Source organism: Cibotium barometz, chromosome 48 (genome assembly GCF_041138505.1).
Source record: "Cibotium barometz isolate CiBa-2024 chromosome 48, ASM4113850v1, whole genome shotgun sequence".
NCBI classification, from domain to species: Eukaryota; Viridiplantae; Streptophyta; class Polypodiopsida; order Cyatheales; family Cibotiaceae; genus Cibotium; species Cibotium barometz.
In genome coordinates, this window is record NC_141093.1 from 7,503,628 (window position 1) to 7,519,542 (window position 15,915).

The 15,915-nt window shown below is 43.7% G+C and overlaps 1 protein-coding gene across 3 annotated transcripts in view; it reads left to right on the top strand.

The window, feature by feature from the left end:
* LOC147610771 (phosphoinositide phospholipase C 2-like) overlaps positions 1 to 15,597 on the top strand; it is a 42,911-nt gene extending 27,314 nt beyond the window's left edge. The window contains exons 8-10 of one of the 3 annotated variants that reach the window (XM_086785252.1): positions 13,757 to 13,843; positions 13,994 to 14,304; positions 14,469 to 15,597. In XM_086785252.1, coding sequence (XP_086641378.1) covers positions 13,757 to 13,843; positions 13,994 to 14,304; positions 14,469 to 14,484 — 414 coding nt within the window. In that variant the 3' untranslated portion in view covers positions 14,485 to 15,597. The remainder of the gene's footprint in view (positions 1 to 13,756; positions 13,844 to 13,993; positions 14,305 to 14,468) is intronic. The other 2 variants (XM_086785250.1, XM_086785251.1) reach the window with 2 other exon arrangements.
* The last annotated feature ends 318 nt before the right edge of the window (positions 15,598 to 15,915 follow it).

Below are 15,915 nucleotides of genomic sequence, written 5' to 3' on the forward strand. Positions count from 1 at the left end.
GCATTCATACATGCTGCATGATGTGAGCAATCTCACATTCGGGCCAAAATTGCAGGAAATTGGAGTGTAAATCAAAGGCCTTTTGTGCCAATTGGGTTGATTTGCGATTTGGCACTGGCATTTGATGCTTTGGGCAATGTGTTGATGCCTGTCAAGCACTCAATGTGTCATTAAATCAAGGGGCTTTTATGTATTGGATGTATATGTGGCCAGGGGGAAGCATTGTGAAAACTCTGGATGCCTTCATGTGCATTAATGTACCATTCATGATCAGAAATTGATCTTGAATCAAGGGGCTTTTCAAGATTTTGTGCTTGTTGAGCTTGGCAAAGCAGCAGGGAAGACTTTTATGCCTTGAACCCTCAGAAATCCACTTGCAGTCAAGGGGCTTTTGCTCAATTTCTGTCCGGGACTGTTGTATGCAGTGGTGAGACTGTCAAGGTCTGATTTTCACTCATTTGGACAGCCAGGAGAGCATTTATTGCTACTGTACTTGCTGGTACAGATTTGGTACAACTTTGTACAAGTTTTGGCATGGCTGTACATTGATTTGAGTGAGGAAAAGGCTCATTTTCAGCTGCTGTACTTGCCGGTACAGATTTGGTACATCATTGGTGAGCACTTAGTACTGTTGTACAGTATTTTGGAAGGGGAACAGAGCACATCTAAGGTGCTGTCATAAATCTGCAGCAACCAGATTTTGGTGATTTTATCACATTCAGTGGGAGTAGAGTTGCATTCGTGCTTCCGCAGTGGGAGATAACTTTGGGAGAACAACTGTGAGCACTTTGTGTGCTTTGGTGCAGTGTTTGCACATCTTGCAGCAGGGAGTCAGGCATTGACTGTGTCAAAGGTTGCATATTGCTATGGCAACCACAGGTGAGAGCTCTTCATTGCTTCACATCAAAAAGCTTGAAGGCTCACATAATTATGACATTTGGCAAACCCAGTGCTATAATGTGTTGCTCCAGAAGAAGCAGCACAAGCCCATCAAAGAAAGGGGTGTAATGCCCCCTTCTCTTACTGCTGAAGAATGGGAAGATATGGATGAGCTGGCAAGATCCACCATCATGTTGTCTGTGACAGACACTTTACTTCTCAGCGTACGTGAAGAGAAGACAGCTTGGGGAATGTGGCAAAGATTGCAGGACTTGTACGCCCAGCAAAGTGCCTCAAGCAAAGTGTATTGGTTGAAGAAACTCATAGGTCTTCAAATGAAGGAAGGGGCGTCTATGACAGCCCATCTAAATGAGTTTAATGGTGTTGTCAGCCAGGTCATCAATCAAAAGTTGGCAATGGACGATGAGTTCAAAGCCACCTTTCTCTTATGCACTTTGCTAGAGAGTTGGGACACATTCAAGACAGCCACTAGCAATTCAAATGCTATGCTGTCATATGCAGATGTGGAGGGTGCTCTCCTTCAAGAGGAGATGAATAGGAAGAACAACTCTGTTGGAAAGTCCAATGCAATGAATGCATGTGGGAGATCCCAGCAAAGGGGTAAAAGCCAAGAACGGGGAAGGAGCAAGTCCCGCTCCAAAAAGGACTTGGAATGCCATTATTGTGCCATTATTGAAAAAGCAATGCTACAAATGGAAGAATGATCAAAAGGAAAAGGGCAAAGGCAAAGACAAAGACAAAGATGAAGCCAAAGATGCAAAGCCAAAGGGCAAAAGTGGAGTCAAGATTGAAGAAGTCAATGTGTCACATGCACCTGTGACAGTGAGGATGAAGTCCTATTCATGTCTTCACTTGATGCCTATTCACTTCATGCAGGAGATGGTCATGGTATGCACTCATGGATCATTGATTCAGGTGCCTCATTTCATGTCACAGGTTGCAGAGACTTGTTTGTCAGGTATACTGCTGGCAATGAAGGAGTAGTTTATTTGGGTGACAACCATGCATGCCAGATTCTTGGCAGAGGTGATGTGAGGCTTGTGTTTTCAGATGGCTCACAGCTTATGCTCCATGATGTCAGGCATGTGCCTGAGATCAAGAAGAACCTGTTTTCTACTGGACAGCTTGATGATGCTGGTTATGTTACCACATTTGGTGGTGGAAAGTGGAAGATTAGTAAGGGCTCACTGGTTGTTGCCAGAGGCTCTAAGGTGGACACTCTTTACTTGATGCATGCTAATGTTTGTCACCATGCTAATGTAAATGCAACCGAGCTGCCGGAAATCTCTATGTGGCATAGCCGGTTGGGACACATGAGTGTCAAAGGAATGGAGCAATTGTCTCGTTTTAGTTACTCGCCTTCTCTAAAGTTCTCAAGTTTTCAGTTTTGTGAGCATTGTATATATGGCAGGCAACTCCAGTGCCCCCACAAGAAAGCTCTTGGACAGAAAGATGCTCAGTTAGAGCTTGTGCATACAGATGTATGTGAGATGCCTCAGCTTTCTTTGGGAGGGGCAAAATATTTTGTGTCTTTTATTGATGATGCCACACGCAAGGTGTGGGTTTATCCTCTTCGTTTGAAGAGTGATACATTCTCAGTGTTTGAGAAGTTTGTTGCTCATGCTGAGAATCAAACTGGCAAAACACTAAAGGCTTTGCGTTCCGACAATGGTGGAGAGTATATGTCCAAACAGTTTCAGGACTTTTGTGATGCTAAAGGCATCAAGAGGGAGCTCTCTACTCCTTATGATCCTCCACAAAACGGGACAGCAGAGAGGATGAACAGGACCGTTCAGGAGAAGGTCCGTTCTATGTTGTCACATGCTGCATTACCTCATGGTTTTTGGGCTGAAGCTGTTATGACAGCCGTTCATCTTATAAACAGGTCACCTAACACGAGGCTTGGTGGGAAAGTGCCAGAGGAAGTATGGACAGGGAAGCCTCCGTCCTACAAGCACTTGAGAGTGTTTGGTTGTGTTGCGTACGTGCACATACGCAGGGGAATACGCACCAAACTTGATCCTAAGTCTCACAAATGCATATTCCTAGGATATGGTGACAGAGGTGAAATGGGGTATAGACTTTGGGATCCAGTGAATAGAAAGATTATACGCAGCAACGATGTCATTTTTGATGAAACATGCATGTATAAGGAGCCTGCAAGGCAACAGGAGCCTGGCAGAGTCATCTTTGATGATGATGGACATCATGGACAACAACCAAGGGCTGTAAATCAGCCATTACAGCAACAAAACCAGCCCTTAAATGGTGCTGAAAATGGTCCAAATGGACAGCCAGAAATGGCAGAAGATATCCCTATGGATATCCCATAGTTAGAGGAGATACCGGGCATGATCTTTCAACCTTATGGCATGGAACAGGAGTCACCAATAGGTGATATGCAGGCTGGACAGCAACTTGCAAATGATGGTCATTGGGTACGGAGGTCCACAAGATCCTCCAGACCCCTTGACAGGTTTGTTCCAGGGGTTGACTACTTGATGCTCACTGACTGTGGGGAGCCCTCATGTTATAAGGAGGCTTTACAGAGGGTAGACAAGGCTCTTTGGGAGCGTGCTATGAAGTCAGAGATGGATTCTCTGCACAAAAATGGAACATGGAAGTTGGTGCATTTGCCTACAGGCAAGAAGGTTTTGCCATGCAAGTGGGTTTACAGGCTCAAAGTTGCACCTGATGCAAAGCCAAGATACAAAGCCAGGTTAGTGGCTAAGGGCTTCAAGCAGGATTATGGTGTGGACTTTGATGAGATCTTCTCTCCAGTGGTCAAAATGACCACACTTAGAGCTGTATTAGCTTTGGTTGCTCATGATGATCTGGATTTGATTCAGATGGATGTGAAGACTGCTTTTCTTCACGGTGATCTCCATGAGGAGATATATATGCAACAGCCAGAGGGTTATGCAGTGAATGGAAAGGAGAAGCTTGTATGCAAGCTGAAAAAGAGTCTTTATGGGCTCAAACAGGCACCAAGGGAATGGTATCATAAATTTGATACATTCATGAAATCCCAGGATTTCAGGAGGAGTGACATAGATCACTGCTTATACACCAAGAAAGCTTTGGATGGCAGTCTATTGTTCCTCATCTTGTATGTTGATGATATGTTGATTGCCGGGAAATCTCGTAAAGAGATGGATGCCTTGAAGCAGAGGCTGCATCAAACCTTTGATATGAAGGATTTGGGTGATGCAAATCACATTTTGGGTATGCGGATACTTCGGGACAGAAATCAGCATGTGTTGTATTTGTCTCAGAAGGAATACATTGGCAAAGTTTTGCAGAGGTTCAATATGGATGGGGGGAAGAAGACTAGTACTCCTTTGCCTCCTCCATATGTGAAACTCAGTGCTATGGACAGCCCACAGTCGGATAGTGATAGGGTTGATATGGCCAAGATTCCGTATGCTTCAGCTTGTGGCAGTCTCATGTATGCCATGGTTGCTAGTAGCTACTAGGCCGGACATTGCATTTGCAGTGGGAGTGGTTACTAGATACATGGCCAAACCTGGCAAGAAGCATTGGGAAGCAATGAAAGGTATCATGAGATACCTGAAGGGTACACAGGATATGTGCATTTGCTTTGGCAAACAGGATGCATTAGTGCATGGTTACACGGATTCGGATTATGCCGGTCATCCAGATAACCGGAAGTCTACTACCGGTTATGTGTTTACATTCACAGGAGGTGCTGTGTCATGGATATCCAGGATGCAGAAGTGCACTGTCTTATCTACTACAGAGGCCGAGTATATTGCCGCCACAGAGGCTTGCAAGGAGGCATTATGGCTATCTCGGTTAGTGGTTGATTTGGGTTATATAGGGGATATTCCATTGTTGCATTGTGACAGTCAGAGTGCCATCCAGTTGGCAAAGAATCCTGTCTTTCATGCAAAGACGAAGCATGTGGATGTGAAGTATCACTTCATCAGAGAGGTGATAGAGAACAAGCTGATTCAGCTTGTCAAGATTCATACGGATGACAACCCGGCTGATCTGTTGACAAAGAGTTTGCCTCCAGAGCGTTTTGCTCACTGCAGACACTTGATGGTCATTGGATGAGGCCAGTTTCAGCCTTGATATGGCCTTGTATATTATCATGTATATGCTGATTTTTCTTTTCCTTCATTTAAGGGCACTTTGCCTTTAAGTGGGAGGTTGTTGGGGTAAAGGCATTATGCCCACCCTTATAGTGTGTACTAGCCCATAAGTTTTATAGTACATAGTACACTTAGTACTTTTAATGTACTAAGTGCACTATGTGTACTAGAGCAAATATACATGTGTGATAGGGGAGTCACACACTCATACTGTGAGTTGACTTATCCCCACATGTCTCTCTCTCTCTCTCTCTCCCTTCTTCTTCTCTGTGTATCTCTCCCACATGAAACCCTAACTCTCTCCCTTCATCCATAGACGACCACCCCAGCGTCCACGGCCTCCGTGGTGAGCCCGGCTGTACCTAGTTCTTCGGATCCTAGTTCTTTGGTTGGTGCAATCGTTAATTAGGAGCTCGAAGATAAGCAGAAGGGTGTCGGAATTTTATTTGTTTGAGGTTCATTACCTTGGATACATAATCAGTGCTGAGAGCATCCGACTTGATCCGGCTAAGGTGGCCGAGATTGTCAATTGAGAGATACCACAAACTGCATACGACATTAGATCCTTTGTGGGTATATGCTAGGCATACTCTAGCTACATAGACAGATTCTTTGTCCTCTTGGCGGATCTCATCGATTTGCTAAAGGGTGTCGAGACCAAAGGGCAGCAGATGTGAATGACTCCACGAGTGTTGGAGGCATTCAAGAACCTCAAGGTGGCTTTGTTAGAAGCGCCTTGTCTAGCGCTTGCCTCATGGGACCTTTCCAAGATATATCGTTGGACTTTGTCACAAATCTACCTCCTAGTTCGGGTAAGCGTAATATGCAGTGCTTAACTATTATTGATAGATTTAGCAATTTGTAATGCTTGTTCCATGAAGGGCCAATGTGACGGCTGAAGATGTTGCCCATTTGTTTATTTGGCATTGGTACCCGATTGGCAAGATGCCTAGGACCATAGTATGAGACTGAGATGCCAAGTTTACCAGAGGGCATTGTTTGATAATTTGGGTACGAAACTGAATTTTTCTAGGGCATTTCACCCATAGAGTGATGGCGAGACAAAAATCTCAACCAGTTGGCCTTTGATGTTCTGAAGTTTTATGTCCACAATCAGCAAGGTAAGTGGGAATCGTATTTGCCTTTAGTTCAAGCTATTTTGAATGATTCATTTTTCTTAGCTATTGGCAAGACTCCATATGAAGCAGCGTTTGGAAGACCATTCTAGTCGCTATTGACTAGAACCTCGTTTTTAGTACCTGAAGCCAATAGAATTACGGAGTCTTACCAGGAGATTTTGGAATCAGTTAAAGATAGATTGGCTAAAGCGTAGGAGGCCTACACTCGACAGGTCAACAAAGAGTGAAGGGATATGAAGTTCCCGGAAGGAGATTGAGTTTATCTTTGGATTATGAAGAAAAGACTGAAACAGGTGGGTAAGTGATGTCCCAAGTTATCGTTCAGGCGCTTCGGTCTGTTTCCTATCCAGAGAAAGATCAACGACGTGTCAATGAAGTTGAAGCTACCTCCGAGTTGGGCTACGCACTGTGTGTTCCATGTTAGTTGGCTGAAACCATATGCAGGTTCGATCCCTTCAGAAGTGAAAGACGAAAAGGAACTAGAAATAGTGGATGAAGCTGAAGTGATGGTTCCAGAACAGATCCGTTTGCACCTCTTCAAGCTTTATTGATGGACTATTTGGAGGCTATGCAACTTCTGTCAAGTTAAGCAAAAGAGGATGTCACGTGCATCCCACACTTGGATGCCATGTGGACATATCTGAACAAGGTGCAAGACCTAGGACTTGGAGTGGAAACTGGTCCTATGTGAGCCCAATCCAGGACGAGTTAGCCAGGGTTCCACTCTACGCGTAGTGTGCATTGTCTTGCACATGAAGCAGTGCCAGTCTGTATGAGTTGGTCGGCCAATTGTAGCAGGCCAACAGTTATCATGTAGCATAAATATTCTATAAAAAGCCTAAAAAATGGTAGAAAAAACCTAAATAATATCTGCTTAATATGCCAATGCAGGGCCTCATAAAAATGACCAGTACAAGCATGAAAAGGTACATGTAGACCCTCTGGAGATGATATGTATTCCAACATCTCCTCTTCAGCGCTAGAGGGCCGGTCCAATACTAGCACGCTGAAGTAACGTCTCCAAAGTAGCTCTTGGAAGTGGTTTGGTGAAGAGATCAGCCACATTGTGCTTGGTAGAACAGTAGGCTAGCCGAAGAAGTCCCAACTCGATTCAGTCGCGTACAAAATGATAATGCACCTTTATGTTTGGATCGTCTCCGCTTCATAGGATTTTGAGCTAGAGCAATAGCACTTTGAGAATCCGAGTAGATGGTAACCGGGGAAGTGTCGTCACAGCACAAATGCTCCAGAATCTAATGAATCCAAAGTGCCTTAGTGGAGGAGAGAAGGTAGGATTTATACTTAGCCTTGGTGGAAGAAGCAGAAATAGTCCTCTGCTTCTGAGACTTCCAAGAAACCAATCCTGTACCAAGCATGAAGCAATATCTAGATGTAGGCCTCCGAGCACCTGCCCAATTAGAATCTGTGAAACCAACCAAATCAACACCACTAGAATAGGTGATGCCATAATCTGAAGTACCTCGAAGATAACAAAGAACTCTCAAAGCTGCTTGCCAATGAGACCTTCGAGCGGCTGATGAGAACTAGCTGAGAGAACACTCATAGCATAGGAGATATTTGGACGGGTATTTTCTAGGTAAAACTATGAGCCAACAATTTGCCGGTATTCTGTGGAATCCACCAAGGGTGTATCATCCTCCTTGGATAACTTGGCATTGGGATCCATGGGACGAATACTGACTCACATTCATCAACTTTTATCCCCCTTAATGGCTTTGGTTTCTGAGGCAGATATATCTCTGTGGCACTCTCGCATCGGTCATGTACCCATTGTTGCCTTATAGAAGTTCCATTCTCAGCAAGTTGCAGTTGACTACCTCTCTTTCACACAGTTGCTCATCTTGCATGATGGGCAAGCATCATCGAGATGCATTTCCAGAGAAAATGCCACTCGTCGAGCAACCCAAAGACTAGAGCTTATACATGCAAATCTTGCTAGACCTATGGAGGTTGAGTCTCTTGGAGGGACTCCATATTTTCTTCTTCTTGTGGATGATTTCACTCACAAAGTCTGGGTATGTTTTTTGGCTTGCAAGTCGGATACTTTTGCCAGTTTTAGGACTTGGATCGCGATGGTGGAAAATCAGTTTTAGGACTTGGATCGCGATGGTGGAAAATCAGTCTACGGTACGGTTTCATTCCTCCGGACTAATAATGGTGGCGAGTTTGTACCGTTTGATGACTTCCTTGCATCGAAGGGCATTCACCAACAGACTTACACTCCTCGGCAAACTGGAGTTGTGGAACGAAAGAACCCGACCGTAAAAGAGATGGCTCATTCTTTGTTGCATCATGCAGGTCTCCCTCCTGCTTTCTAGGGTGAAACTGTGGCTACCTCAATTTATCTCATTAACCGCTCTCTCACAAAAGCAATTGAGGGATGACTCCGGAGGAGGCTTTTACAGGACACAAGCCTTCTGTTTCTCATCTACGTGTTTTCGGTTGTGTTACTTATGTGCATGTCCCAGATCAGAAGAGGACCACACTCGCATTGAAATCAAAGAGGATGATCTTCACTGAGATCCAAAGGGTACCGCTCCTCGGATCTGGAGGTTGATGACATCATCATTTCTCGTGATGCTCGGTTTGATGAGAGCTTGTTTAGCATCGACTCCTCTCCACCTGATGCAACTTCCGACTTTTTGGATAATTCGTTCCCGGCCGATGTTAGTGATCTTCTACCTCTTCCACGTCCAACTCCCCCTCCTCCTCCTCCTCCTCCAACTCCGGTGCAAGTTGCTCTACTTTACAGCCGACCAATTCCTGTTGCACCAGCTTTTGCAACTCCCAGTCCTGCTTTGACTCTGGGATTACCCCCACTAGTGCTTACTTCATCACCTCTCCCAACAGCATCGGATGAGTCCTCTACTGCAACGAGATCTTCTTCTTCATGCTTTGAGAGGAAGGCTGACCTACCTCGGTGAGTTCAGCAACTCTTTAGAGATTCTGGTCTCACTGATGCACAGCTCCATAACCAGATCTCTACCACCATCCCTAGACTTCGCCGTTCATCTCGGGCTTCCACATCACAAAGTGAATTATGCTCTCATGAGTTCTCTCCAAGAGATCAATGACCCTAAGAGTCTAGAGGAGGCTCTTTCACAGCTGCAGTGGCGGCAAGCCATGGAAGCAAAGATGTCCTCTATTGAGAGGAATCACACTTGGTCTTTGGTGCCACGGCTTTTACATCATCATGTGATTGGTGTGAAATGGATTTTCAAAGTCAAGTTTCATGCAGATGGTACTTTGGACAAGTACAAAGCTTGTCTTGTTGCTCAAGGATATATGCTCAGAAGGCAAGTGAAGACTTTGATGAAACATTTGCTTCTACAGCCAGGTATACTACCATCAGGATTGTTTTGGCTCTCGCTGCAAACTTCAGATGGCCCATGTTCCAAATGGATGTCAAATCCGCTTTTCTAAATGGAGATTTAGAGGAGGAAGTTTATGTTGAGCAGCCTCCTAGTCTTGAGATTCAGGGATAGGACACCCATGTGTATCTTCTGAAGAAGAAGTGGATGAATCTGTGACCGCCATGTATGCGACTTTGGCAGATCCCTCCTCTGAAACTTTGTCCTTGCCCTTGTCTTTGGTGTTGTCCTTGTTAGATGCTTTGGAAGCATCTTGGGCTTCATACTTGGCTTTGGCTGTTCGAGAGCTATTGCGATGAGCAAAGTAGCAAGCCCCAGTATGACATGTCTCGCCACAGTAATCACATTCATTGCTTTTGTCCTTGGATTCCTTTGAATCTTGTTTACCCTTGCCTTTGCCTTTGTTTTTGTTGTTGTTGTTGTTGGAGTTTCCTTTTCCACCATTTCCTTTGCCCTTGTCAGAGGCAACAAAAGTAGACTCTGACTTGACTTTTCCACGAAGCATGCACTCGTCGTGGAGATAACTCACGACTTCCTCAATAGGGGGAAGATCATCACGGAAGTAATTATTATCCCTAAAAGAACCAAAGGAAGCATGCAATTTACCAAGAAGTTTATGGATAGGATTGTTGATTGTGCTCCCATACTCCTCAAGCTACAGCTTGATATGGGTGAACTCTCCAATCTTCTTAGCCATGTTATCGGACTCATTGATTGTAAGCTTCTCCAAATCTGGCTCGAGTTTGGCAATCTTCACTGTTGAAACTCTCTCATACCTCCTTTGGATCTTCGTCCACATCTGATGAGCATTACTCCGAGTAGAGATAAACTGTGCCTATATAGACGGAGTCATGCAATGGATGATGGTAAGACAGGCCCGAGCATCCAATATGCTTCTCAAAGCAAGGTCCACCGAGTGAGGGGTGGAGATGGACATCCACACACCGGCTCCTTCAAGCAATAACTGAGTTTAGAAAGATCAAGTATGATAGTTGGTTGCTGTAAGCTTCATCGAGTCATTGGCTCGGGGAGGATTGTAGGATGGTATATGGGTAGGGGTATGAGCAAGACCTCGATGAGAGAAACTCAGAGAAGAAAGATTGGGAAGAGGAACCACTTGGGGAGCGGGAGCAGGGGATCTAGGCAATGAAGGTGCTGGAGTATCAACTGGAGGAGGAGCAGCAATAGAGAAATCTCTTGAAGCCATGTCCTATGACAAGAAACCTTCTCAAATAAAGAGGGCTGTAAAAAAAACAGCAAATAGCCTCCTCTTAAGCTATGCACAGCAAGAGGAGAGAAAGAAGAAAGGGAGGGAGGGTGGGAAAGGGGAAATAGAGAAAGCAAATCTCTCAGGAACCTTGTCCTTAGCACCTAGTAGAGAGCTTCAGCCTCCAACAGCAAAAACACAGCAGTCCTAGAGTCTGGATGCAGAAAACGCAGCAAAGTTGATGACCAATCAGAAAAAACCCGCCTATAGATCAGCGTTTGGCTTTGATACCATGAAAGAAAGAGCAAACATAGGTTGTAGGCCCAAAGCACAAACTGTAGAAGGCTGGGAACAATTGATTATTGTTGAAAATGAGCACGAGGGAAGCCCGTAGATACAAGCATAAGAGACTGTTGCAACAGCCAATGACCTCCAGCAAATATGCAAGAATGAGAAAAATGAGGGGAAGGGTGTGCTCTCTTATATATCCCTCAAATGAGCTAGTTGGCTAGCTGTAGCAGGCCGATAGCTGTCATGTAGCATAAATATGCTATAAAAAGCCTAAAAAATGGTAGAAAAAACCTAAATAATATCTACTAAATATGCCAATGCAAGGCCTCATAAAAATGACCACTACAAGCATGAAAAGGTACATGTAGACCCTCTGGAGATGATATGTATTCCAACAGGCCAAGCCTAGAGGCTGCCCATGCAGTCTGCGCAGGGCTGCCTAGCAGCCAGAATCCTGCGCAAGGTAGCCAGCCACAGCATGGTGTGAAAACGATAGAATAAAAAGGCATTTTATTGCATACGAGTTGGTCGTGGGGTTTCTGAACTGGCCGACCCCTGTTCAGTCAACCGACAAGCAGCGTTTAGGGGTATAAATACCCAGACCAGAATTAAGTCCCTTTATCTCATAATTCACAAAGGGCAGGTGTGTTCCAAGGGGCAGGACAGCCAAGGGGAAGTGTTCCAGCCAAGGTGAAGAGTGCAGGTCAAGAACAAGTCTTTATTTTCAGATTTACATCATTCTAATAAAGTAAAAACACCATTCGTGGTGGGGGCCCTACAGAAGGTATTCGGGACCCAATATTGTGTCCTCTTCTCCCTCCCTCCTCTCTCTCTCTCTCTCTCTCTCTCTCTCTCTCTCTCTATTTTGCACATCTTTTTCTATGTTTTGCGTTATCTTCGTCATGAACGATTGCTACATTCTGAGCATTGAAGTTACCTATCCATGCGCTCACCCATATTTGCAAATAGCTTCTATAACCAAGCTACCTCACATGCTCCTATAGCAGCGTCCCTGTACTCGGTCTCTGTACTCGTCAAAGTAATCGTTGGTAACTTCTTTTTGCTCCAACTCTTCCCAGAAGAAACATAAAACTGCCAGATCTCCTGTCTAACAACTACCAACCCAATTTGTATCCGGATACCCATATACCTGTACTTATACTCCAGCCTCATAGAAAAGTCCATAGTGTACTGTGGACTTTATGTACTTGAGTATCCTCCTAGCTACATCTAAGTTTGGCTTCCTTGGGGTCTGCATAAACTAACTCACCAATCCAACAACATAGCTCAAATCTGGCCTGGTGATAGTCATGTAAATCAAACTTCCTACAACGCACCCCTACTTACTAGGGTCCTCCAAAAGATCACCTGTATCTGTAGATATGCTCCAATGGCACTGAGATTGGCTTACAATATGTTATCTCATACTTGGACAACATGTCAAAAGCATATTGCGTCTGCAAAAGCCAAATCCCATCATGTGATTTGATCACCTCTATACCTAGGAAGTATCGCAGCTCACCCAAATCTTTTATTTCAAACTTTTTCTCAAGGAGCATCTTTACCTCATGAATGTAAATATCAGTGTCCCCTATGACAATCAAGTCATTAACATAGATGACTACTAGCACAATGCCCCTGTCAATCTTTCACATAAAGTGAATAATCTGCTATAGATATTTGAAACCCAATAGTGATAATATACTCTCCTATCTTGTTATCTTGTTTGACCATGCTCTAGATGCCTGCTTTAAGCCATACAAGGCTTTACGCAACCTGCAAACAAAATCTGGGTGCGCATGGTCCTTATATCTTAGTGGCTATGCCATGTAAACCACCTCTTGTAAATCACCATGTAAAAATGCATTCTTTACATCCATTTGATGTAAAGATCATTCTTTAACCATAGCAATGACTGCTCTCATGGTTGCCATCCTAGCAACCGGGTTGAAAGTCTCCTCATAGTCAATGCCATAGGTCTGTGCATATCCTTTGGCTACCAATCTTGCCTTGTACTTGCTCACAGACCCATCTGAATTCTGCTTTACTTTATTGAATCACTTATACAAGTTAGAGTAGATTACTTGTGTGTGGTTTTGCCATTGCAAGTCTTGGCTATACTTCTTTCTCTGTGAAACCAGTAGGTCTGCAGGGGTCTTTGTTTATGCATGTGATTTAAAGGCCTTTAAGAATAAATACTAAAGAGGCAAGAAAGGATACTCATCATGCTAGATAGGTAATGGCTGTGAGGTGAATAAAGAGAAGAGCTAGCCTAGGTGATAGCTGGAAGGTGCATACAAAGAGAAGAGTCAAAGCGATTATTATATAATAGGCATTTGAAGTCTGAATCGTTGTAGACAGCAATTTGATAATTCAAATTTCAAAGATTCATCCACACAAACATCACAACAAAGACGTACCCCCCCCCCCAGTCAGAAAAAAACAAGCAAAAAGAGAAAAAGGACCCTGGGGGGTGTGTCACAGACTTAAAATTGCCACTGGTACCCATAAAATAGCTGCATGCAGGAAAAGCTCCCAAGGGGAGCTGATTGTGCATTGTCAAGTAAAACTATTGAGTTGTCTCTGGTAGGATTACGTATGAATTGAGTGTTGTTTGGATAGAAGTGCAGAAACATCTGGTGCTTTTGAAAACTTCCTTTTCGATAATTAAATGAGTTTTAGCTCTTAGAAACCAAAGCCTTCTTGCAGGTTAAGGTGTGTATGGGCTATGGATGGCGTGAACAATTGGGCGAAAGAAAATTTGACAGATTTTCTCCACCAGACTTTTACACAAGGGTAAAGACTTTACACAATTTTACTATACCTGCATGTGCACATGTATGTACATGTGTGTGTATATGTGTGGCGTCCCAAGTTGGACACAATTGTATAATAGAAGGTGAGAAAATGTCGTTAATTTTATGAAATGGGGGAGTGATTGTGCAGGTTGGAATCGCAGGGGTGAAAGCTGATTCCGTGATGAAGAAGACAGCCACAATGGATGACAATTGGGAGCCAGTTTGGAATGAGGAGTTTGAGTTTGCACTGCGAGTGCCTGAGCTGGCGGTGTTGAGGATTGAAGTGCATGAGGCCCAAAAGACAGGTCGGGATGAGTTTGCAGGGCAGATTTGCTTGCCTGTGAGTGAGCTCAAGTCGGGCTATCGTGTGGTGTGTCTGTGTGACAAGAAGGGGGATGAGTGGGAGTTAGTGAGACTGCTGCTCCAGCTTCATCTTTCATCCTCTCCTTCGAACACTAGGTAACACGGACAAACTTTTACTTCATCATGGTTTGCGGTCCTCAATTCTGCACTCGTCCTCGTACCCTTACCTGCTAAGCACCTAATGGAAGTAAGGAAATGCGTTAGAAAAGAAGCTTTCATCTCCCTTGTATGCAGCATTTAACAAGCGACATCATTTGCAGGACATCTCTTTCTTAGTCGTGACCTCAACAAGTGGAAGGAAATAGACAAGAAAAGAAACCTTGTGATTTCTATACTGCGTTATTTGTAACAATGCCAACTATACCATGGCCACCCTTTTTTAATCCCATCCTCAGCAAGCTTTTGTGATGCCTTGTTGGACTGCTGAGAAAACTTCATTCAAAACGAAGTTTTTGAAGTTTACTTATTCTTGTCCTTATTAAATTTTCCTGCCTGACTTCCAGTGCTTACAAAATTTCCTGCATTAGTGTATTTAAAAGTAAGAATGTCAAATTTAGTGGCTGAATTCTTATGAAGGAAGCGGGTAGAGATTTTGCAACCTTCAAAATGTATAACTTGCAAAACTACTTTGTGTACGGTTGAGAAACTATTAACCAAAGCACAACCCAGATTTTGTTGATGGCCTCATGGATTTTCAGGGCTGGCAGGAGAAGGAGATCAGTTGGGTGCATTCTAACATAATCCTCAGAGACAAGGTCAACTGCAGCTACAAGTTGAGCTTTGCTGATTGTTGGTGTATTTTCCATTACTATTGCTCTTCTGGGGGGCATATTGTGGACGTCCTTCATGACCCCTTTTGAGGCTTCTTTTCCAATGTTAAATGTTTACCCCCATCAGAAGGCCTCAAGATGGTCCTCAGCCTACTAGCAGCATCCAATCAAGCCCTCCCTCATTCTCATATATAGTCCCTAATTTATCAGTTCTAGATTGACCTAACTACACATGTTAATTACTTACATGCATAAGACATCAATAGTAATTGTGGTTATCTTGTACCAAACAAGGCCACTTTTGCCCCTCCCCATAGTTCTAGAGGTCCTAGAGCGCACACACAAAATCCAAGAGAAGAAATGAGTGAAAACACATGAATAAATTCCCATACCCCTACAACCCATATTCCCCAAATTGAGTTTTGGAGGGGAAGAATTGTAAAACCAGTTCCACTTACAAGGCATTTGTAAAGAGTTTATTAGGGTAGACAGGTCTTCAAATGTTTATTAGGCAATTGTCCACTCTTTGTAATCACATCACCATTGTGCATATCTAAATGTTGTGAACAGATAGAGGCTATTATTCTCTCTCTAAGAAAACCTTGGTCACTTTGGATAAGTTGTCAATGGCAGTGGGTCCTCAAGGTCATCTTAATATTGTTATTTACCGTGATGCAAACTTTTTGGACAAATCATTAGCCACATCTGTTGGTTAGAAATACGACAATATGCTAATGTCACATAACACGTGTATGATGACAAATGCACCCATGAATAAGCATGCCACACATGGAAAAAACTTGGAAAAACACATTTACATTTACAAACATAAACATGCCACACACTAACATTTACAAACATAAACATGCACATAATAAGTGGCGCACAAACTAGTTTACATGAAATTATATTATATCATTACAAAACCCCCACAATT